The sequence below is a fragment of the Eurypyga helias genome, unplaced genomic scaffold, assembly GCF_000690775.1.
Source record: "Eurypyga helias isolate BGI_N326 unplaced genomic scaffold, ASM69077v1 scaffold18132, whole genome shotgun sequence".
Taxonomy (NCBI): Eukaryota; Metazoa; Chordata; class Aves; order Eurypygiformes; family Eurypygidae; genus Eurypyga; species Eurypyga helias.
Genome location: NW_010235662.1, coordinates 1 through 23940, shown reverse-complemented (window position 1 = coordinate 23940; position 23940 = coordinate 1). Strand labels below are relative to the sequence as shown.

The following is a 23940-nucleotide window of genomic DNA, read 5'->3' as shown; positions in this document are numbered from 1 at the left end:
CTTCTTACATGTAGTTATAACTTGCTGAAAGTACCGAGCAAGAGGTAGTATTGTACTGTTACACCACACTGGCAAAAATTGAATGTATGGACACAGAATTCCTGTCTTAAGAGATGTGTAAGAAATTAAGAAACACCTATAAGAAATAAGTCATGGCTTAAGAGAGTAATCTTTTCAGTGAGAAACATTTGATACTGGTTTATCTAAAAATAGGTTATATATAAAGTAATTAATTCTCTTAAATCTCTATGTCAAGAAAGGGGTCTTCCTCTACAATAAAAATACTGCAATAGCCAACTCAGAGTTGTATTGCAATGCCTAATGCCTAACTGGTATCTTGGGATTCATGGAGTACAACCTCCACAGTTAGAACATGCCAAAGGACAGCATCTATCTATCCCTCCCTCACACCAACGCAAACTGGCATAACCAGTGTACATTACTGTGAGGGGATACAAAAAAACCCACAACACAAAAAAAACCCAACAAAACCCAACCAACCAAGAAGAATAACCCACCAACAAAAAGTACAGCTTTTCAGAACAGTGATGCCATGTATCTCCACCTATGGTGTCAGTCACACTGCTCCTACTTATTTCTATTTCCCTCCCCAATACTCTTTATTGCAAAATGCATCAAAGCAATGGAATCCAGTGTTCTTCTTCCAGAAAAACACCTTAATCACTAGGCATGGACTGCTCACTCGCTTTCTTCTGATGCTCTAATACCTTCAGCTTTTATTTTACAGTGCTTCAAATTCAAGCTTGAAGGATGGATCTGCCTTCATTCAGCCCCTGTCTCAGGTACGGCCATGCAGACAGAAGAAAGCAAGCTGAATCCTCTTAGGCTGAAAAAATAACTGAATCCAACACACCTACTGCCTGAATTAAAGGCAGCCATTACTACCAATTCCTTTGCTTGTATTTTTCCACTGCCTCTTATGAGAGATGCTGCTCAGATGTGCCATTGCTCGTAACACACCTGTACATGTTATAGCACAACCACATTGGATACCTGGCTCAACAGACATTGGTCAGCCTCAGTTAGGTTACAGCCAGCATTGATCTCCTACTTAATATCCAAATAATTTTTTCTCATTATTTCCTTTGTCCTGGTATTAGTGTTTGGACAGCTGAGCAGATCAGGGAATCGACTTGGATGGAATCAACCAGACAAAACCAGGCATTGAGTTAAAATGACTGTGAAATCATCCTTTAGCATTGTCCCACCTAATTTCTGACCCTAAAACTATTTTGGTGGAAGATACAAGCCAAGATGCTTTCAAAGTTTTTCTATAGCAAACATCTATGTGATGAAGGAATGTTTTTGCCCTTGCCGAATTTAATTTGAAAAGTCTCAGTCTCTCAGTCTTGTTTTAAGCAACCTATGTAATTTTTGAATTTTTGCGTTCCCATTATCTCACCTGAGGCAAGTAACTACATCTCTTACAGCAAACTAGATAGTAATGCAGCAAGGTTTGCAAGGAGAGGTGGTGTTGTGTTAGAACACCTGATACATTTGGAAAACACTCAAACAAACTTTTATGCAGAAAGCACATTCTGGGTTTAAAGATTACTGTAATCTAAGTGATATATAGATTTTGCTAGCACTTGCTCAAGCACTGTCATTTATGAAAAATAAGAAAATATTTAAAACAGTATTTTAAAAGGGTTTGCTTTTGTAAAAAAGTTGCATTAACCATTTTGCATAACACTGGTTATATATATTTATTTCATTTTACATTTAAGGTTCTACCTCACAGTTGCAAGCATGCTGCACTAAACTTAAACTCCAGCAGTATTTAAGAACAAAGGGTAATTCAAGGGCAGTATTTTAGCTTTAGCATCTTGTTTTCTGACATGCCTGCTCTGTAGCTCAGCTTTATTATCACACGTAAGATAAACAAAAATAAAACCTTGCAACAATCTCTAAGAGTCACACACTACGAACTAATTTAACATTCCCTTGCTTCTCAACCCCACAAAATGTGCCATCTCAGAATTAGTCCTGTGAACACTAAGAAGTTCAAAACTTAATCTTTTTCATTCAGTAGCACAAGTTAAAACTGGTGTTTACAGAGTAACAGAGCTACTGAATGCTAACTTCATTAACTTCCATTAAGCTAAGTGACTCACAAATGGCATTTAGATCAGTAGTCAGCAGGAAGCTCATTACAGACTGACAATCCAAGTGACAGAAACACTTTTCTACAAGTGCTATAGTAGTAATTTCCTGTGTGAAAGGCTTGCTGCTGTTCCTGCATTCCTCGGGGGATGCTTCTTCTCAGAGGATGTTACTCTTCCCCAGGAAGAGGAAAGAACCAGTTGTTATTGGATGTGTGGGCTGATAGCTGTCGGGCATTTGAAGCTCATTACAGACTGACAATCCAAGTGACAGAAACACTTTTCTACAAGTGCTATAGTAGTAATTTCCTGTGTGAAAGGCTTGCTGCTGTTCCTGCATTCCTCGGGGGATGCTTCTTCTCAGAGGATGTTACTCTTCCCCAGGAAGAGGAAAGAACCAGTTGTTATTGGATGTGTGGGCTGATAGCTGTCGGGCATTTTCTGCATGCCGCAGAATCAGCTGTGAGAACCCTGAGTAGAGCTTGGATTCCCAGCCCAAGCAGGGGGGAAAACACTGCTTGGGCAGACGAGGTCAGGGTGTACATGTACAGTATCTCAGGAAGTTGAAACACAAATAATACCTGGAACTTCCATCCCTCTAGTTCCCAGAAATGTGCTGATTTGCTGAAGGAACAATATACAGACGTGGATCAACTTGAAAAGCATTCCTGAAGCATGGCACTGTCACCATGAGCAAGGCCTTAGACAAAGTAAAATACTGCCAGTTCTGTAAGTCATCTACAGCAAGCCAGTTATCTTACCAAACAGAACCAACAGTCCAGCAACAGCACCTGTTAGTGTCACTATGGGCCAAGGCAACATAATCAAACTGCTCTGTGAGGAATCCAAATATTGAAGCTTAATCTTTTAAGGGGAGACACACACACACACACATGTGTATATGTTTTTTTCCTGCTATGTCTCTCTCCTGAGCTTCCGGTCCTACAGTAACTCAAGCTCCCTCTGTATCTGCTGTGACACTCGTACAGGGCAGGTCACCAGTAGCTACTCTATGCCTAGCCCAGTACCAGTGAATTCAGGGTTACATCCCACTGATTTTAGTTTAGTGGCAGTACTAATATGTTTCCTTATTCTACACATTCTACTAACTGCTTATTTCCAAACCTGGTTAAAAAAACCCAACACAAAACACCAACTATTTGATTCAAAAATTATTAGGGAGATAGGACAGAGACAGACAAATAAACAGTATAATCTCATAAGGTATGTTTCCTCAGGAAAGCAGGCTAAAAATAGTACAGGAAATATTATATTCTTGCACTCTCTAGTACTCAAATTCAGAATTCTGTCTCCAATGAAAATTTTACTTTCTCTCAAGCTCCAGTTCACTCACAGAACATAATGAAGCCTATTAAGGAACATCAAGACATGTATTATTACCTAATTATGTAGCGGCACAACACATTTCCTGTTCTCTCCTTGTAAACCAGCAGTTACACGCTGTGTTAGAATAGCATCTCTGCAAAACACAAGGGCCATTTGGATCATATTCTTCTTTTATTACAAATGTTGAGTTTACCTTCGTGTATCTGATCTTTAAGCACTATTTGATGCTAGTGGTATCAAAGCATATTGCTTTTAAGATTAAGTAAACTAATCTTTTTTAACATGCCTGTACCTCTACAGAGGCTCAAAATGGAAGTTTAGAAATTCCCTCTTCAGTATGTCATCTTTTTGGCACTTGTAGCGGAAGATGAGCTATTTCATTTGTATAAGCCATACCTTCTTGGGACGGCCCCTAGCTGGGCAACAGAAAAGGCTGTCTATTGCCTCATGGTTGTTCCAGATGGATGCCTTTGGGAAGCACACGAGACTTCCCTGAGAGCATGTTTAGCTGCAGAGCCGTGGGGAGAAGGCAGCCTATCCTCTTTTCCAAGCCCCACACACTGTACCTGCATAGCATGCAAAGAGTTGAAACACCTGTCTGGAGTGTGCTGTAAGCCAAGGTGACACTAAAAATGGTTTGTCTAAGAGCAAGACTGGACAGAGAGAAGGATTCATTTGTGAAGGCGCAAGAGTGGAGTTCACAAATTCTTATTTTTCTTCTGCCGCACTGAACCCTCCTGGGTTCCCCTATTTATGACATTAATTCTGTGTTTTCATAAGACCTAGCATCAGAGATTCAGAGCCTGTTTGAGAGATTTTGGTATGCTCATCTATGGAAAAGTTGCAAACAGTTTACCTCAAAATTTTGAAGAAACAGGATCTCTTCACATTATTCCCTAATTTCATTTTGTGTGATTTGGAGTTCAGATCATGGAGTAAGCAGTTCAAATATGCATTTACTGATAATCAGAAGAATGGCAGCATATGAAAAAATTCACAGCTATTCAGGAGTGGCCTTTCTTGTTTCTCTGGGAGCAAAGAAGGGAGGTGATGGGAGAGGTTTGGAACTGTCAGTTTTAAAGTCCTTCTACCGGTGGGATCACTCCTCAGTGCAGAACTCTGTCTAACTGGCAACTGAGTTTTGGACAAGGAACACAAGTGGGACATTTTTCTCTTCTTCTTAGAGGACAATGATTCTAGTCTTCCTTTCGAAGGGACAGTGCCAGAACTTCCCTTTGTTAGGGAAAAATGTATGAATACCATGCTATGATCAGAGTTTAAGTGAAAGGTTAAGTGTCCAAGATTCCAAGAAAACTTGCTCTCCATGGACTACAGAATGCTGTTGTGCTTTCAGATGAACTATAACAAGCAGTAAGGGCAGGCACGTTGCACACTGAAGTCCCATGAGTTTTGCTCTATTGGCTGTTCCCTTCTGAATTGGACTTGGGCCCCAGAGGAGATGATCTATGCATAAAATTCCTGTTCTTTCCTTTCTTCCTTTTTCCCTCCCCTTAACCTCACTGAAAACAGTGTTTATTTCCATGTAAGGCTGGAGCCAGGAGAGGATGTAAGTCAGAATAAATATGAAGTTGCATGGTAAGGAAAATATGTGGTGTTTTTAGCTTTTAAGATAAAATTTCTCTTGTCACCCTCTTCTACAGGACTCTGGAGTTGTGTTAAAGCATGCAAAGAACAGACATTACTCAGATATCATTTCAAAAAAAGATCCCATGAGGAAGAACAGTTGTGTAAGGCTTCATGTACACAGAGATGGAAGAACAGATGCAGATTTTGCACTCATAATTGCTGTCTTCGCAATATATATAAGGTGGTTTTTACGTTGGTGTATTTTTGGGGCGTGGAGGGTGGGGTTTTTTTTAATCAAAATAAAGGCAGAAAAAATAGCATCAGGATAAATTGAAAGTACATATCCTTCTACTTTTTGCAGCAAGACACCCACTAAAAATGCCATACAGATGAACTATTAATGTCTTACCCTGAGGAATAAAAGTTGCACATACTCTTATTTGCTTTCACGTATTTCAGAAGTTAGGGAGAAGAATGTATTTGGTTACTTTCTATTTTAAATCATAGTGTGTGTTCCTTTTGCTCCAAAGAGGAACAATCCCTATCTTTCCCCTTCCAATAATTACTCTAGTCTTCTTACTTTGTAGAAATTGTACTGTAAGTGAATAACAAACATGTCTTGTTTTCAGTGTTAACTAGCACTGGAAGAGAAAGAACAGCAAACAGCTCCCAGCCAGCACAGACATTCTGACTTCCAGATTACAGTACATTGCTTTGCTTTCTCCAAATCCTGTTTACATGAGCAAGGTCAGGAGATGGAACATTAGAGAGCCTCTGCAGTGACTTCCTGCTGCTGTCAGTAAAAACTACTGAGACATCATCAGCTTTCCCTTGTTCCCAACAGCTTATCAGGGACCGGAGGTTACTGATGTATTGCCTTACAGACTTGGAAAAACCCAGCCTCCTTCAAAACTAAAAGTAAAATCAGTGGGTGAAACAGGAGAAAGTAGTCCCAAAGAGAAACAAGACTTCCAATTTTTCCTTTTCAATAGTTCAGAAAACACAGGCCGTATTCAGGTGCTGGACACACAGAGAAGGGGTGGAAGAGAGGCAGTCATTCTTTTAGACTCTACAGTGAGCTAGAAAGGCGAAAGACTATCCCCAGCCCCCAAAACCTTACCCCAGTTCAGTAAACATTTTCAGAGTGTAAAAGGCTACAACAAACCTCATTTTTAATAACTGCAACATATGAAGGTTCCTAGCATTGGAAAAGTCAGGGCATTATGCAAATACCAGTTAAGCATATATAGCTTAACTATATACTGGTTTCAGTGACACACAGGAGAACTGAATAAATGAATCATCAAATTCAAAGCTATGTTCCTGACAATAAATCATACACAGACAGGAATTCTTAATGTTTTTGTAATTATAGTCCAAAAGAAAGCAGCTCTGTAATGAAGACTACACTTAAGTTTTTCCACTGACACAATGACCACATTCCCTTCACTAAGTTTACAAAGGAAGTTGCATCACTGTGAATCTTAGATGAAAACAGGTTTTTCCACAGTGTTCAAAAAGAACTGGCCCTATAGCTTTAAGTTAGAACACAAGCCGAAAAGATAAGGTGTTTAGAGTTCAGAGAGTTTAATAATTGAAGTGTTGTCTAGCAAAATCCCTATGAGAACATTCATACCTGCATATCTTGGCTTAACCTTTGAGGCAAGAAAATGCAAGTAAATTTAAAAAAAGAAAAAAAAAATGTTGTCATTTTAAGTGCTGAAGTTGTTATGGATTGTTGGCTTTGATGAAGAAACAAATTAAAATTCCTTGAAAAAAGGAGGAGGAGTGGGAGGAAGAGATAATACCAGTATTTCCCCACATACATAAAGCTCAAAATATAAATGAATTTCTAAGAAAAATATCTAAACATGTATTTTAAATTAAGAATAAAGAATCAGGAGTGTGAAATACTTAAATATTTCTTTTTCAAATCTTCTCCAGGCAGGCTGTTGTCAGGAACAGATGACAGTGATACTTAGCTGCAACTTAATTATCTGGAGTTGTGTGTCTTGTTTTGGGCTTCTCAAGTCAGACATTGACATCCTGGAGCAAGTCCAGTAGAGGGCGAGCAAGATGGTGAGGGGGCTGGAACATATGATAAACGGGAAAAGGCAGAGAACTAGGTTTGCTCAGCCTTAAGAAGGTAGGATACAGGGAGATGTTACTGACATGTCAAATATCTAATGGGTGGAGAGAAATGCAGAGCCAGACCCTTATTAGAGGACCACTGTGATAGAATTAGAGCAACAGACCTGTTTGAACATAGGCAATTCTATCTACGTAATATGAAGAAAATATTTTTATCAGATAAACACTAGAGAAAGCTGCCCAGAGAGGTGGTGGAATCTTCATCCTTACACATATTAACAAATGAACAGGACAAGACCTTTAGTGACCTGATCCCTTGCTTTAAGGGGAAGGTTCAATGAAGGGACTCCAGACATATCTATCAACCTACACTGATCTATCATTTTTATTAACAAATCTTTAGAGAAGGGAAGAAAAGGAGTACTTTTTTGCTCTGCCACAAGTCATCTTAGGAGCACTAATATCATATTGCCTATGACCAGTAGGACAGGACACAGTTCCCATAGCTGAAGAACAGCACCTCAATATGGAGAACACTTTTATCCTATTCCCTGGACTAGCTTGAGATCTATGGTAGTTCACCTGCTTATTAGGATTATTTAATAACCATTCAACAAAACATTTTGAAGTTTTGTATAGACTTCCAATCTCCTTGAAGATATTGCAGGGAGCTTTAGGGAACTCACCACAGATCCTACAAAAGCTTCAGTGTTGTTAGTTGTCCCAGAGATCATCTTTAAATACTTGAGACAGGGACCCAAGAAAGGCTGTATCTCTTCTTCAGTAGAAAAATTAAAGTATATATATAATCATAGAATCGTTTAGGTTAGAAAAGATCTTTAAGATCTTCAAGTCTGACCATTAAACTAGCACTGCCAAGTCCACCACTAAACAATGTCCCTCTGTCCAGCACTGCCAAGTCCACCATGTCCCTAAGTGCCATGTCTACAAGTCTTTTTAATCCCCCCAGGGATAGTGACTCCACCATCTCCCTGGGCAGCCCATTCCAATGCTTGACCTCCCTTTTTCCTAATATCCACTCCTCTGGCACAACTTGAGGCCATTTCCTCTTGTCCCATCACTTGGGAGAAGAGAAACACACAGCTGGCTACAGCCTTTCAGCTATTTGTAGAGAGCGATAAGGTCTCCCCTGAGCCTCCTCTTCCCCAGGCTGAACAACCCCAGTTCCCTCAGCCACTCCCTATGGAACTTGTGCTCCAGACCCTTTCCCAGCTCCGTTGCCCTTCTCTGGACACATTCCAGCACCTCAATGTCTTTCTTGTAGTGAGGGCTCCAGAACTGAACACAGTACTCGAGGTACAGCCTCACCAGTCCCAAGTGCAGGGGGACAATGACTTCCCTAGTCCTGCTGGCCACTCTGTTCGTGATGCAGGCCGGGATGTCATTGGCCTTCTTGGCCACCTGGGCACGTGCTGGCTCATATTCAGCCAGCTGTCAACCAACAACCCCAAGCTCTTTTCTGCCAGGCAGCTTCCCAGCCACTCAATCCCAAGCCTGTAGCACTGCCTGGGGTTGTTGTGACCCAAGTGCAGGACTCAGCATTTGACCTTGTTGAACCTCATACAACTGGCCTCAGCCCATCGATCCAGCCTGTCCAGATCCCTCTGGAGAACCTTCCTACCCTCAGGCAGATCAACACTCCTGCCCAACTTGGTGTTGTCTGTAAACTTACTGAGGGTGCATTCGTTCCCTCATCCAGGTGATTGATAAAGATATTAAACAAAACTGAGCCCTGGGGAGCACCACTTGTGACCGGTCATCAAGTAGATTTAACTCCATTCACCACAACCCTTTGGCCCCAGCTATCAGGCACATTTTTTACCCACCAAAGAGCATGCCTGTCCAAGCCATGAGCAGCCAGTTTCGCCAGGAAAATGCTGTGGGAAAAAGGTGTCAAAGGCTTTACTAAAATCTAGGTAGACAACATCCACAGCCTTTCCCTCATTCACTAAGCAGGACACCTCCATAGAAGAAGATGAAGTCAGACAAGCAGGACCTGCCTTTCATAAACCCATGCTGACCAGGCCTGATCACCTGGTTGTCCTGTATGTGCCACATGATGGCACAAGATGATCTGCTCCGTAACCTTCTCTGGCACTAAGGTCAGACTGACAGGTCGGTAGTTCCCTGGATCCTCCTACTAGCCCTTCTTGTAGATGGGAGTCACATTCGCATATCTCCAGTCAACTGAGACCTCCCTTGTTAACCAGGGTTGTTGATAATGATTAAAGTGGCCTGGTGACCATTTCCACCTGCTCCCTCATTACCCTAGATATGGATCCCATTTGGCCCTACAGTCTTGTGGGTGTCTAAGTGGTGCAACAGGTTGTTAACCTATCTTCCTTGGATTATGGGAGCTTCATTCTGCTCCCCATCCCTGTCTGCCAGCTCAGCTCAACTGGGCTTACTCTTAAATACTGAGGCAAAGAAGGCATTAAGTACCTCAGCCTTATCTTCATCCTTTACAACAATGTTTCCCCCCCCAGATCCAATAAGGAATGGAGATTCTCTTATTCTCCTAACTACATTGATTAGCTACTTGCAGTGGGTTCAGGGGCTTACCAAGGTGTTTTGTAAATAACTCTTAGGGTCCTGTTGTGTTACATGTGTGATAAACACAGTGGATCAAGAACCCTTAAAGATACGTAAGTGCAGAGTGCATTTTTCTCTCTATGCATATCAGAAGGGCAGAAGAACTGCTTAAGCTACAGCAAAACACTTCAGAAAGAGTAAGTAGGTATAGTCAGGACATTTTAAAATTAACCTGGCAACCTGACCAAAGATTTTTAGTCATTTGAACAGCATTCTTCTAGCAGAAGTAGCACCAAAAAGCCATAAGCAGCTTTAAGATGGGTCTTGTCAAGTTTGCTGGGGAGGTGGGGGTGAGGGGAATAAAATTTAAAAAAGTGTACTATGAAATTGCCTTTGATGACCAGTAGAAAAAAAAAGTAACTGGGGGGGAGTGGAATCAGAGAAAGGGATGGGGGAGGAGGATGAATTAGACTAGAGGTTAATAACCTCAAGTTAGAAGAGGAGTAAAAAAACCAAAACAAACCACACAAATAATGCACAAACAGAGTGAGGACAAACAGTATCAAGAGGAAATCTGGCAGTGAAGGTGGGATGGGAAGAAAGCCAGCATCTTCCCTTCCCACTTTGATTTTTATGAAGAACACATGAAGCCTCTATAGACAGGGGTCTCTAATACATTAGGGAATTTGAGTCAACTTCAAAGGTCCAAGTCACTGAGATCCAGAACCCTTTGGAAACATGACACAAAGAGACTGGATGGCTAACATGATTAAGAAACAGGTGCTAATTCCACAAACAATCAAAGCTGGTAATGCATCAGACAGACACTGAACAGGATGATGATACTAAAAGATGAGTTGACATTGGAAAGTAGGAAAGACAAGACAGGTTAGCAAAGTTGGGGAAAGTGTCACTTACTATGGGGGAGGAAGGACAGTAGCGGCACAGAAAACATACAAATAGTTTCTGAATTTGTGTCAATAATTGTGTGTTGGACAGAGCAGTTGTCCTTATTCTGTAGTTCAAGTAGCAAGGATACAGAAATGTTGTTAGATGGAAAAAAGATGTAGATAGTGAATGTTAAGATGCATGAAGGTGAGAATCAGTAGTGAACAGGAGATCAAGATAATGGAGACAAAAAAAAAAAAAGGTAGCGATTACTGACAGTCAAAAGACATGAATGTTGACACAACATTTTTATAATGAAGATGACTGTAAAGCCATCTATCTATCCAACCATCCAAAGGATGCTGTTTCTAGTGGGTCAACTTATTCCTACCATGAGTTCTGGACAAAGTTTTATAAATTGCTGTCATATCAAAAGAACTACTGAAGGAGCTTAAATGATTAGCAGATTTATAGGTATGTAGCAAAGAATTACAGTGTAACCATAAATTTGAATTCTGTGATCAGTATTAAGATTGGGAAGTAATGAACACAGAGCATTTTAAAGTGATAGGTAGCCAATAAATTATATCCACCACAATCCACTGTCAAGCCTACTAATGAGATTTCTGTAAGTCTGAAAATTACTTTTGACAGAAGTTATCTTGCAAAAAAACCCCACATTTCCATTGTGAAAACACAACTGGTAAACATTAATATATGAAATTATCATCTCTCAAATAAAACTTGCTTTATGATTATTTGTTTTGAAGAAAAGGTTTCTCAGCCATCATCCTCTATATCATGATCTTCAGTAAGTGACCTTTTGGAATTTCAGAAAGTACCTTCACAACATACCTTTTCACAAAGTATTCCTGACAAAATAGAACAGCAGAAACCACACCTGCTGCCTATTCATATGTATTAACCCTTCAACCACACAAACTCTTGTCATGGTAACTAAAATTGCTCAAGATACAATTTATGCCTTCACAGGAACAGATTCAGAGCTAAAAGAGAAATTCTCATTTTAACCTAATTCTAGAACAGTACGTCTTTTAGATTTCATACCAGGAGAGCATATTTTTCCTCCTACGAGACTACCGTTAAAACATCGCCTTCCTTTCCTCCCACATGCCATACCAGTGTCATGTGAAAAGCTAACACTAGAAGGATCTAATCCTATGATTCTGTCTTAAAATGTGTCACTATTTTTTTTTTTCTTCACCTTCTCCTAGAGAACTACTAGATGCCTTAAAAGGAGAAAAATTAAAACATCACTTTTGGAATTCATCAATGAGGCAACTATTCTTTAGGTTTGCCATTATTTGCATATAAAGACAGAGTTACAAAAAGTGCTTGAGAATAAGCCACAAATTTTAACAGTAATATTTAGATCTCATTAGTATGGGCTTATACTTAGAATTTCTGCTTGGTGTATGGTAAAGTTACTAGTGGAACATGAAAGCTTTGCTATTACACCATCTTCTGGTTAGCCCTGGGAACTGTGAGAGAAAGCTTGAGAAGTTAGGATATTGAGCTAGATCTAAGCAGTCGACTGTTGTTAAACAGTGTTTCATTCATACAGACAGAAAAAGAACATTCCCGATAACATATTAGTTTAAGCTATACCTTATCTTTTTTCTTTCCCCCACCCCCTCTCATAAGGCAACTTACCTGAGTACTGAAAGATAAAGAGGAAGTAATTTCTATGACAGGTGGCTCAAGGGTTTGTGTATTAGTCAGATCAAAGGTAGGGTTGACCTGTTGAAAATAAATTATTATATTGTTTCAGCATGAATAGAGAGAGAAAAATAAGACTGAAATAAAAAGGACTCTCTGCTACATTAAGGCACCACTATTCACTAAGGACTGGAAACACTTTAAAATTTGTAAAACTAAAGGTAATGTTACCTCCAACCATGTAAAATGCAATCATATAACACAGAAAGAAAACCCAGATAGGCATTTGTTACAGAAATATTATTTGTACTCCATAAACATCCATCACCCAAAACTCCTACCACAAGAGGTGTAAGAATTAAGTTCAATACTATGACAAATCAGTAAAAATGAAGTTCCAAATACCAGTTTGAAATGGATTTACTGAGACAGTTAACTCAAAACCTGCCCAAGGTTGAAGCCAGGCAATTAACAGAGTGGCCAACGATGCTGCTGAAATACTGAACAGTAGGAAATCTTCAAACAACTTCCCAACTCTGTAACTGTCACTCACAGGTGTTTTTGAAAGCTTTTGCATGTACATGATGACTATAAACGCTCCTGAAAGTTTTACTTTCCAGCAACAATTACTTGTTGTAGACTGTATTTCCTATTCCTGTCCTGCTGCAGGGCCATCAGATCTAACAAACTAAATTCCTTCCTCAATTTGTAGGCAAGTCCTGCTTTCTTCCAATTTTGCCAAATGGACTTGGACAAAAGAAAGGGGGAAAAAAAAAAGAAAATAGAAAGAACCGAAGACATGGTTTAAATAATAACTTTCCTTTTATCTGAAAGTTCTAGCATTTTAACTAGACTTCTCCTTTAGTTTCTCCTTTACAGAAACCTGATTAATGAAAGTTTCCTCTGCATATAGTTCTGCTTATCAGAGATAAGATGAGGAAGAGCAGAAGTGCAGATTTCACTTTCTTCCCCTCTATACATACCCTGTCAATTTAAACAAACAATAGGTACTATTGTACCTACAGGGCACACATTTGTTTCGTGCCCAGCATAACCAGGGTCATTTGCACCTGACCCTCAGACAGTTCTGAAATAAATATAATCAGTATGTTGTCTAAGTGTCAATCATATTATCAGCAGCTGAACCCAAAGTCTTTTTGACATGTATAATCTAGGCACTGAAGATCGACCTGCAGGATTCTGCAGAAGCACAGTAGATGCCTATCACCTATCAATACTCTTAATGTAGAGGAGCTACTGTAATATTATTACTAATAGTTCATGAAACCGCTTCCTTGCGATAACAGCTCCTTGTTATACACAACAGAGATATTCTAGAATGGGTTTCATGCTTTTCTTGATACAGGGTTGCTATATAAACACATGGCATGATCAGTTAAGAAAATGTGCTCTTTACGTGGAAGTGTCACATCCTGGAGCTGGAATCTGCATATAGTTCTGCTTACTGCTTTATCAGAGATAAGGGGAAGGTAAGGGGCATTGCAAACACTGACATGGGGTGCAGGAACTGTCACAGGCCATATTACAAAATATCTCTCTACATATAGATACATAAAATAGGTATCAGCAAGTTAGAAACAGCAAAGTATCTAAAGAAAAGAGCACAAAACCATGCAAGCTGTAGCTAAAGTCTTCTTGCAAATACTTGTGTTTAATATTGCACTAAAAATTAATGAGGTAGGGGAACGAAGCTTAGAGTAGAAGTTTAAAGTGACCTGACATTTCCTGATGAGGTGATGTAGCTAGATATTAAGTAATCTCAAACATTTTTAGAAATAAACCTTTAATTTAAAAAAGAAAAAAACAGAACACTAAGAAGCAAGGTAGAGAGAGCTGTCATTTATTAAAGGTTTTCAGAAACACTCTTCCAAAGCTTTGCTAGAGAAAGGAAACTGATATGTAAATATTTTTAATTTCTTTTCTTCCAATTATCACATTCTGATCCATAGCACAAGAAAATATATTTGAAGGGACATTTCTACATAATCTTTTACATAAAGAATTAGTGATTTCTAAGCACTGAAGCAGAACAAAACCAAAACATGTTATTTAAAGCAAGTGAGAGGCAGGAATTAGGATCACTGCTTAGGACAGAACTATGGGAGGAACAAAAGAAGCAGGCCCAACTAAGTAAGTGATTCTCAGCCATATGCTTTAGGCAAATGATTATGTCCCCCTACTTAGACATTAATGTTACTTTTTGTGAGTCTTTTAAAGCTTCCTTTTTTTTTTTTAATGCATTTCCTAGGAAAGTGATGTAGCTAGATGTGGAATAGTGTCTCCAAACATACCAAGAAGTAATTTAGTTTTCAACTTGATTAAACACTGTTCTTTCTGCTAGGCTGAAACCCTAGAGCCAGGCAAGCTATATACTCTTATTTCTACTGCCACCTAGTGTATATTGCTATTTCCTTCATCGGAGAGTATTTGCAACTGAAATGACACTGAGAATTTTAAGTTGAAACTAAATCAACATGAGGTTTGCATGCTCAAGATTTAAAGTCTACACACCTTAACATGTTCAAACCTCAATGCTATATCTTTAAAGGAAACTGTTATTTCTATCTTCCATCCACTTCAAGGAGGTCTGTAGTGTGTGAAAGGTTAATTAATGTACAATCACAGGAAATTCAGAAATACAACTGTCACCAAGTGGAATACATTTCCTTTGGTATATTGCACTGAAATTGCATTACTGACTAAACATACTATTTTCAAATATCCTCAAAAGCTCCTTATCTCAAAGAGAGACAATGACTGGGATTTAGCTCAGCTAAATTTAGACATACTGCTAGACACCTGTATGAGCTGGTCACCCAAGATTAACTCTATGGTCAATGGAAAAAAGGTAGATGCCTTCAGAGAAGTAATTTACTTACACTTCCAAATTGTCCGAATAATTGTAATGATAAGCTTTAAAGCTCTACTTACTTGAATATTCAAGAATCACACTGAGCAGTGCAGTTGGAGAACCGTTGTAATGATTCATAATTCAAGAACATGAAATTCAACCCTATGTTAAAATTCGTGCTACTGCTGGTCTGAAGAAGAGGAGATACAAGTAAGGAATTTCTTGTAAAAGTTAATTATGCTTCAGAAAGTACACAGATGGAGAGAAAAAAAAAATAGAGAAGGTATCTTAAATACTACTGGCTCTGTGTAGAGCTTTGAAGAGTGAGTAAGGAGAAGTTCTGAGAAAAGGTGAAAGTACACTCAAGCTTCATGTTTCAGTCACTATCCTGAAGGCAAAACACCAGGTGATACCTGCAATTCTTAATGCCCTAGTGCAAGCATTTTTATTCAAAACAGCATTTCCAACTGGTGACGTGTGAAAACACTGGAACTGCCTCTCTGCACCCAGCTGAATAAATCCTCAGCAAGGACAGCTCCATTTTTTGTGTACTATTTTCCCAGAACCAAGCTCTGGAGTATCAGGGACCGTGCCAAATTGAGACAAGCAGGGGTAGAGAAGCAACAACTACCCAAAAGCAGTAAGAAACTTGAAGAGGCATGAAACATTAGGAATTAAGAAGTGTCAAAATATTTTTTATCTTTATACTACTCATATTACATACACACACAAAGCTTCATACCCTCAAATTTCAACGTTTTAGAAGTCTGAGCAGGAAACAAATGCCATGGCAGCAGTAACTGAATTTTATATGAACAAAAACAAGCAATGCCAAATTTCTATAGGACTCCATTAGCGTAAAACAGCAACAAAAAACTTCCTACATTTATATCAGACACAGCTCTTGAACACTAGAGGTACCTGGAAAATATCAAAGAGACAAAAGCATAGGTAATCGCCATGCAGAAGCTAGCCAGATCTAGTAAGGACAGTCACTGGGGTTTTAGCATAAACAATGGTCTTGTCTAAGACATAGTACTGTTTACCTTTTTAGCATAGCTTTCAGACAACCTGACAAACACAGAATTTTCCAAATGCTGACAAAATATTTGACAGTTCACTTTGGTTCCCCTAATTCCCACTACTTCCAAGGGATGCTGATAGAAGGTTTGAGAGTAAAGTCACTCAATAGTGACATAAATCACATTAGGAAGCCTTTCTAGGCCTGTCAACTTTTAGGTAGATATCAAGATCTACTCACAGTACCTAAAGGTCTTGGAAAGAAGGTAACTAAGCTAGTAGTAATAACACCACCTTGTCCTATGTATTTTGAGTAGCATCCTAAAGTTCACTGAAGATTCAGATATCTTCTGCAACAGTTTGCCAAGTTACTTCAGCGAAAATACAGATAGCACCTACGTTTTGTTTAAATCACTTGTAGAGTACAGATTTACAAAAGAAACATAAAAGGAATTCACCAGGATAAATGTGAAAGCATCTGTAAGCCTAGTAACCTTACTGTGGATTCATAAACTGTGGTTGCTTCCAAAGTATTATACATAACAAAAAGCTCTCTGGTATACATAGAACATGTTTAACTATAAACGTCAGACAGTGTTTAGCAAAGCTTCTAGTTTCTTGTATTACAGTACTTATTGCACTCACCTCAACTGACTCAAATTTTTCATCATGGAGATGAGGTGACCTCGGGTAAATATCAAGAAGATGAGGAGGATCATCAATATGTGTTCTTCTAATATGGTGTTTAAGAACTTCTTTATAATCAAATGAATCAAAGTTGGTTTTCCATAGTAATACCTGTAAGAAACCATCATACCAGTAACAACTTGTAGCCTATCCAGTACCTAAAAATGTAACTGTCCAGTGAAGTCTTATCACTAATAGATCATGACATCAGAATGAGTCTGCTATCTTCAGTCAGATTTCTTGCTATCTTCAGTCAGATTTCTTCCACAACACAGACACTTCCCCAGAATGTCTTGTACTTTAATCTATTAAAATATATATGTCCCAATAATCATAAACCAAAGCAGATTTCTGTCCCACTAGATTGTGTCAAGTTATTTCTGCCATACACTATTAAATTTCTGTTCCCTGTAAGGGCTTGCAGGTCAAATGAGAAAGTCTGAAGGGATAAGAGAAATGACCAAGTTTCACAGAACTCTAAAGCACCTGGTTACAGTGTTTTAGCAACAAGAATCTGTTTTTTTGAACCCTGTCCAATTGCATTCAAGGTAGAATAAATACAAAACAGTTCCACCATGGCCAAATGCAAGAGTAAGGTAGTGGAATGCAGGGGTAAGATGGCAGAAGGTAGTCTATCCAACCTTATGGAGAATAAGACCAGGAAACCAAATCATAATGAATAATCAATATTGCGCTCTCACATCACAAAATTTTTGTATAAATAAGTAACCTAATTGACCCTACCACAGGTTTACAAAGATTTGTGTCACCTTTGTTACTTTAAGTGCCAATGGAAAAAATAAAATAAAAAGGGAAGTTCATAACACACTTAGAAGATGGCAGTTTCCAAAAGTCCAATATTGATTTTTATAGCTGCTCCCCAAATAAGAGGAAAGAAAGATGGGACTGTGATCTGACTTAAAATTACTCACCTCTCCAGCCTAAAGTATTTTTGACAACCATTAAAAATACTTTGCATACATTAATAAGCTACACATAAACAGCACAAATCACAGATTTGCTCATAGAAAATTCCAAGCTGACTAAATTGTATTTTTAATATGTTCCTAAATAGCTGCATTGTTACAAGTTTATTTCAGGTTCAACATCATTTTCATGACTGTTGAGGGTAAGACACCAAATACAATGCAGGGCCTCCCGCTGCCAATACAGATGCACCCAAACTAACTCAAGACACTAGTAACAGTGAAAGTGGGATCCATGGATTTCAGTACAAACTGTATAAACCTGCCTCAGAACTTGACACTTGCAGGACAGTTGGGTGTGCGGTGAGTTAATTCACAGCAGCTCAGTTTGCTGTAAGAGGGAGGTCCTGCTTTCTCTCCTCAGCTGTGTAGTTCCACTACCTCCATCACCCAAACCAGCATGAAGTTACTCACACTTTTTTCAGGCTAATTTTCTACTGCTTTAGCAATTCAAACTAACTCAGTGCTGAGTGTAAACAAGGGTATAGGCAGGAAGCAGAAGTAGGACCTTTCATCAGTGGCAAGCATTTGACCAACTCTAGAGCAAAATGAAACATACTTGGAGCTTAAGTGGAAGGTCGTGCCACTTGCAGCTTCATCATCACAGACAACAAGAGTAAAACTATCCATGTATGCCTTGAGTATCTCAACTGCGATGCAAACACTGTAAAAGCAACTATGTACAACCCTAGAAAAATAGCTGTTTTGGCAGTCACTAGATGCAATGACTTGTCTCTTCTACATGGTAAAAGCTGAGTTAACAGTACAGGCTACTATCTTCCAAAGGAATAGTTGGAACTTTGTTCTGTCACTAAAAAGTCATGTCTTCTATGGAAGCAAGTAATTAAATAATTTGTCATGTGCACATATAGCTAAGAAGTCAGAAGAACATGAGCTTCAGAACTCTACATGTTCAGGGTTTTTTTGATCGAGGAAAGAAACAAAACAGGATGAAAAACCAAAATTATCCAGTGCTTGTTTTGAACTCTTAATGTGCTTCTGAACAAAGCTTTCAACTGGCTCTGCACCGACCAAAAAGAAACTTGAAACTAGAAGCAAAGATACTGATTTTCCTTCTTTGAAGGAGGAAAACCAGTTTTTATCTATTGCTTGAAAATTATAAGAGTCTCGAAATAATATGTGTACAGAGCAAGTAATCTGTGGTAAACTTACAATGAATCAGCTGCATCCAACTCATGCTGTGGAAAAACAGTATCTTTTGGATACTGCGCATAGAAGATGCTACATTTATGGCCAGTCTCTGCTCATCAGCTTGACATTGCTGATTTCTCAGCACAACTTTTTAAATGAATACACCCTAAATTTACTGTAAACCAACTTAATTCTATCCCAGTGAGTTGAGAAGAGGTCTCAGAACAACTGTTCTTCTGGCAGACCTGGAAGACGGCTGTGGAGAGGTCAGGAAAAAAGGATGTTTGCAGAGCACATGTGTGTATACACCAAAAGAAAGTGGACACTGAGAAATAAACTTATGTTTACTACAGTTAAAGTCATACACATTGGCAGTTAACACACAATGGCTAGAACTGCACATTTTGAAACTTACAATACAAAAGTGAAAGTTATGGCAAAATAAGTAGCCATCTCCCACTGGAACTTTCACAAGAAAAAGTGAAACACCTCAACAGATTAAAACATACTTTTCTGTAAGGCAAATAAACCCAGGATTCCTTACTAGGCCTACTATGAGTACTTTTTACATTCAGCATTTACCGACAAAGGACATGCCTTATGAACCTGTATCTTCCCTCTCGTGCATTCAGCATGAAACCACTATGCCAAACTGCTGACAAAACATGAGCCATTTTAGATTCTGCACTGTAACACCTACTCACTCCATGATCCCACATGCCACCCGCTCTACAGCACAGAGTCAGAGCAGGAGACTGCACTGAGCATACCTGTCATTCAGGGGGGCCCACATTCAAAGGATCCATGCAAAAAGACAGCCATTCCGAGTATGCTGACATTTATCTAGGAGGTTGAGTTAGGCTTAATACTGTACGTCCTCTCTATCATCATCATAGATTCTCAGATTAATCTTCTGCCATGTGACCTAGTTTCATACATGCACTTCACTTCCTCTCAAGTTAAGTAAAAATATACCAACAGTCTAAAATCTCAAGAAAGGATTCAAGTAAGGTCAACAATTCAGGATTACCTAGAAATCAAGAGTTTCATTTGGGAACTAAAAATTTCTCCTAAAAAAACTTTAGTATAGAAAATAAAAGATTGGACTAGTGGCTCAAGGAATAAAATACCTTCTCCCCATTCTTGACTGTCTTTTTCCTGCTTGTAAAATTAATGTGGAAGTTGGCTAACGTTTTCACTTTCCAATAACTGCAAGTCTTAGCACTGGTTCTTACTAACGCTTTGTGATAAAAAGCAATTTTATTTTTTCCTTTTGAATGCTTTCAAGTCTTTCTAGAAAGTGTGCGACCTGAAACATCAATTGAAAAACGGAAACAGACTCTGTTCTTTCTAATGATACTAAAGTTTTTAATTGAAAAGTATTCATTATTTTGTAAGACTATCTCTGTTACTAGCGGAAACATATTTCGAACTCCACAGAATGGAATATAAACATAATTCATGGTAAATTCAAAAAATCTTTATTTCTACAGCAAGGCTTTCTGTGTCTACACTGAGGTTTTAGCTTTTTATAAACAGGAAGCGATGAACAAACCACTAATATCAAGGAGCATTTCAGACTGTGAAACTCTAAGCCTTGGGCTACAAAAGTTCTTTCCTTTTGGAGAATGTAAAGGTTTGAGAGAGATCATTCCAAGCTTGATAGCATTTTTGTAATTATGAGTTTTAACACATCACATCAAGATTAATGTGATGTATGATTTGCTGTTGGTTTTTATCTTAATTTTTTTTTAATCCAGAACTTTTCTATTTCACCAATATAAATCAGCAAAGCTAACACAAGTTTTTTTTCCCCAATTCTAGCCACAGTTCTCCCAGTAGTACAGCTTAATTCTTATGATTAGAGAGTAATGACTTATTTAAAAGAAGTGAAAACCTAATGGAGCATGTAGGTGTTAATACTAGTTGCAACACAACTAAATTGTTGACACTGAATTACAACACTTAAAGGAATGATTTTTAAATAGAAATACTTTAGCAGAAGTGGCTAGTACTGTGGTCTTCTGCTTGTCATAACATCTGATCAAAAAGTAGTTAAGATCAAGTTTTTAAATGATGTATTTATCATTTTTCTCCTCAAGTTTAACTTTAGGCTAAACAAAGTCTATATAACACACTATCAGACAGAATGTGTGTCAGCGTACTGTAATTGGCACGTTACTGCGATAGACTATATTTAACTCCCATCCACTGTAACAAACATTAAGACATTTAATTTAAAAAAACAATACCACAAACCTGAGCATCTGCTCCACCTGAGGCAAATTTTTCACCACCTTTTGAAAAAGCCACAGAAAGTGCAGGTCCCTGAATGAAAAAAAAAAAATAGCATACAATAAAATTATGCTATTATTGTAATCATGCTATTTTAATGCAAAAAGAAAAACCTTTATTCCATCATCTAATATAAAAAATATTTTTCAATTTTATTAAATAAGCAGCAATTTAACTGTAGAGAAGTTTTTGCAAAAAAATTTGATTGAAGAGTTAATATTGCACATCTTTGTAAGATGCTGCATTAAAATTACTACAATCAATATTAGGAAAATAGTGGCATTTTCCTTAGATTTTATGCCTTAACTCTGCAATGAAAAAATCAAATATATTATTACATTACTCAAGACAGCATGTTAGAGTGCTTTACTATCAAAAGTAGGATTTGGTTTGCATTAAGAGGAAAGTGAGAAAATGTTTGCTACTCTTCAGAAAAGTTACCTTTCAAAGTTTCCCACTCCTGAGAAAGCACTATTTTTCAATACAGACTAACGTGCCAAGTAAGTGATTTTGACAATCAGGAGAGTGAATTATTAATTAATTCAGAACACGACCCATTATTTAACATTAAGCATGTATACAGTATTGACAGCTTAACTGCATGGTTATAGGTAAAATTAATACATTTTTGTACTTGTGACAAGGTGCATCAATAGAACAGTTTGCTGTCCACTACAGTTTATCTGCAACTTGCAAGATACAAGAAACAATGGCATAAGTGCTACTTTCCATTTAAAAAGATACTGAAAAATTTATTAACATCTCCATTTAATAGGATTATTTTGTATACCTTGTGTCCATGGAGAGTGTAAATAAGTCTTCCTTCTAACAGGCCCAAAATCTTAAGGGTACCATCAGTAGAAGCAGTGATGAGATAGTTACCAGAAGGATGGAATGATACACAATTAACACCTGCTCTGTGAACTAATTTACAGAAGACAATATTCAAAGACTGTAGATATCTAAAACAAGAAGCGTACACTTTATTTCTTCACCCTGTTCTACTTCACAAAAGAACAACCTACTTCATTTAAGGGAAAAACAACTCAAGTGCTAGGGCATAGCAAACTCTCCAAAGTATTTGCTTAGTCCTGTTCTAGAAGTTAACAGAAGCATCGCAAAGAAATAATCAGGATTCAGACTGGATTTTTAGGGTTGCTAGATTACAAAAAGACCACTTAGAAAATGCCAATATGACCTGTTTGTCCACTTTCCCCAGTAAAGAATTAAATCATAAAATCTAAATAATCGTATTTTGTTGCAAAGAGTTCCATTCTAAAAAAAATAAACACTACATTGGTTTTACCTTTGTAATGCTGCAGTAGCTTGTTCATTCGAATATCCCACAGTTTCACCGTATGATTGGAACCTGCAGAAGCTATACATGTACCACTTGGATTGAAATCCACAAAATTTGCAAATCTAAACATAATTAATGAAAATAGATTGATTATGTGTTTCCATAGAAATACTTGCGTGTGCGTGTATATATATATGTAAACATCACAAAATTAACACAACATTAACAAAATTGCCACAAACTTACGTGGAACCCCTACATATGGAAACTCAAATAAGGTATTTCAAGAAACTGAAATAAACATAAGAAAACAAGATATGCATGACAGATCAGACTGTATAATCTAGATTTTGTTAAAAAGATAGTATAATTGTCCTGTCTCAAACCTTCACAGTTTGTGTTGCAGTAGAAAGTTCCTTGAGGAAAGTGCTGCAAAGAGTTTGTAAGCAACAGGTTAAATGATTTTGTCTAAGAACAGACTATCTAACTATAACAACCTTTTAGCTTGGAAAAAGGACAGAGATGGCTGACAATAAATTAGCAAAGCACATGTACAAGATTGATATTCTGTTACACTTGTTAATTAAAACTCTGGTTCCGAGATACTTAATAAAACTGCTGATAAGTAAAAGCAAGTTTTTCTAAACCTAAATAAGGCAGGTCATTGAAGCTAAAAGAATGCTGTTTTCATCAAGTGGAGAATTCTTAAACTTCTTTTCTTGTTGAAGCATCCAACATCAAATAGCATTATCCATACGGAGGAAAAACCTGAAAATGTTCAAAAATCCAAGAACAAATCTGAATTATCTCTGGCTTATTTCTTGACTGCTGGAAAACAGCTGGATAAGTGCAGCTAGTCAACTTCTTTAGAAAAAAGTGAAATTAATTATTTTATGTTACATGAGAGGTAGAAGTTTTTCAACTATGTATGTATTAACATACATAGATGTTAATACCACAAATCATTAATTTAATTGCATTGAAATTACACGTTCACATTTCTCCTTTTTTCCAGTAACACTTACCCTTCATAATCTAAGAAGCTACCAAGACAAGTTTTATTTCTTGCATCCCAGATTTTAATAGATTTATCCTCACTGCAAGATGCTATTAGCCTTCCATCAGGTGAAAATCTGGAACATGCAAGTGTATACATTATTTAACAACTGATACTACACAGATTAGCATTAGAAACATAAGCAGCAAAATACCAGAACCAAGAAGCCCGTTTGGAATTAAAATGTGTAACATTCAAAGGACATTTCTCATATTTCTAATGGAGTAATAAAACTGAAAAGGAAAGCTCCTCCCCAACCCCTTCCCTCTTCCATTTCAGAATGTGCTGGATTCAGCCAGGAA

The 23940-nt window shown here is 37.9% G+C and overlaps 1 protein-coding gene across 1 annotated transcript in view; it reads right to left on the bottom strand.

The window, feature by feature from the left end:
- Nucleotides 1-23737, bottom strand: part of POC1B (POC1 centriolar protein B) — a 40232-nt gene extending 16495 nt beyond the window's left edge. The window contains exons 1-6 of the mRNA XM_010146842.1: nucleotides 23607-23737; nucleotides 22588-22703; nucleotides 22072-22205; nucleotides 21246-21314; nucleotides 16807-16959; nucleotides 12264-12350 (exon numbers count right to left, since the gene is read on the bottom strand). Coding sequence (XP_010145144.1) covers nucleotides 12264-12350; nucleotides 16807-16959; nucleotides 21246-21314; nucleotides 22072-22205; nucleotides 22588-22703; nucleotides 23607-23737 — 690 coding nt within the window. The remainder of the gene's footprint in view (nucleotides 1-12263; nucleotides 12351-16806; nucleotides 16960-21245; nucleotides 21315-22071; nucleotides 22206-22587; nucleotides 22704-23606) is intronic.
- Nucleotides 23738-23940: the final 203 nt, after the last annotated feature.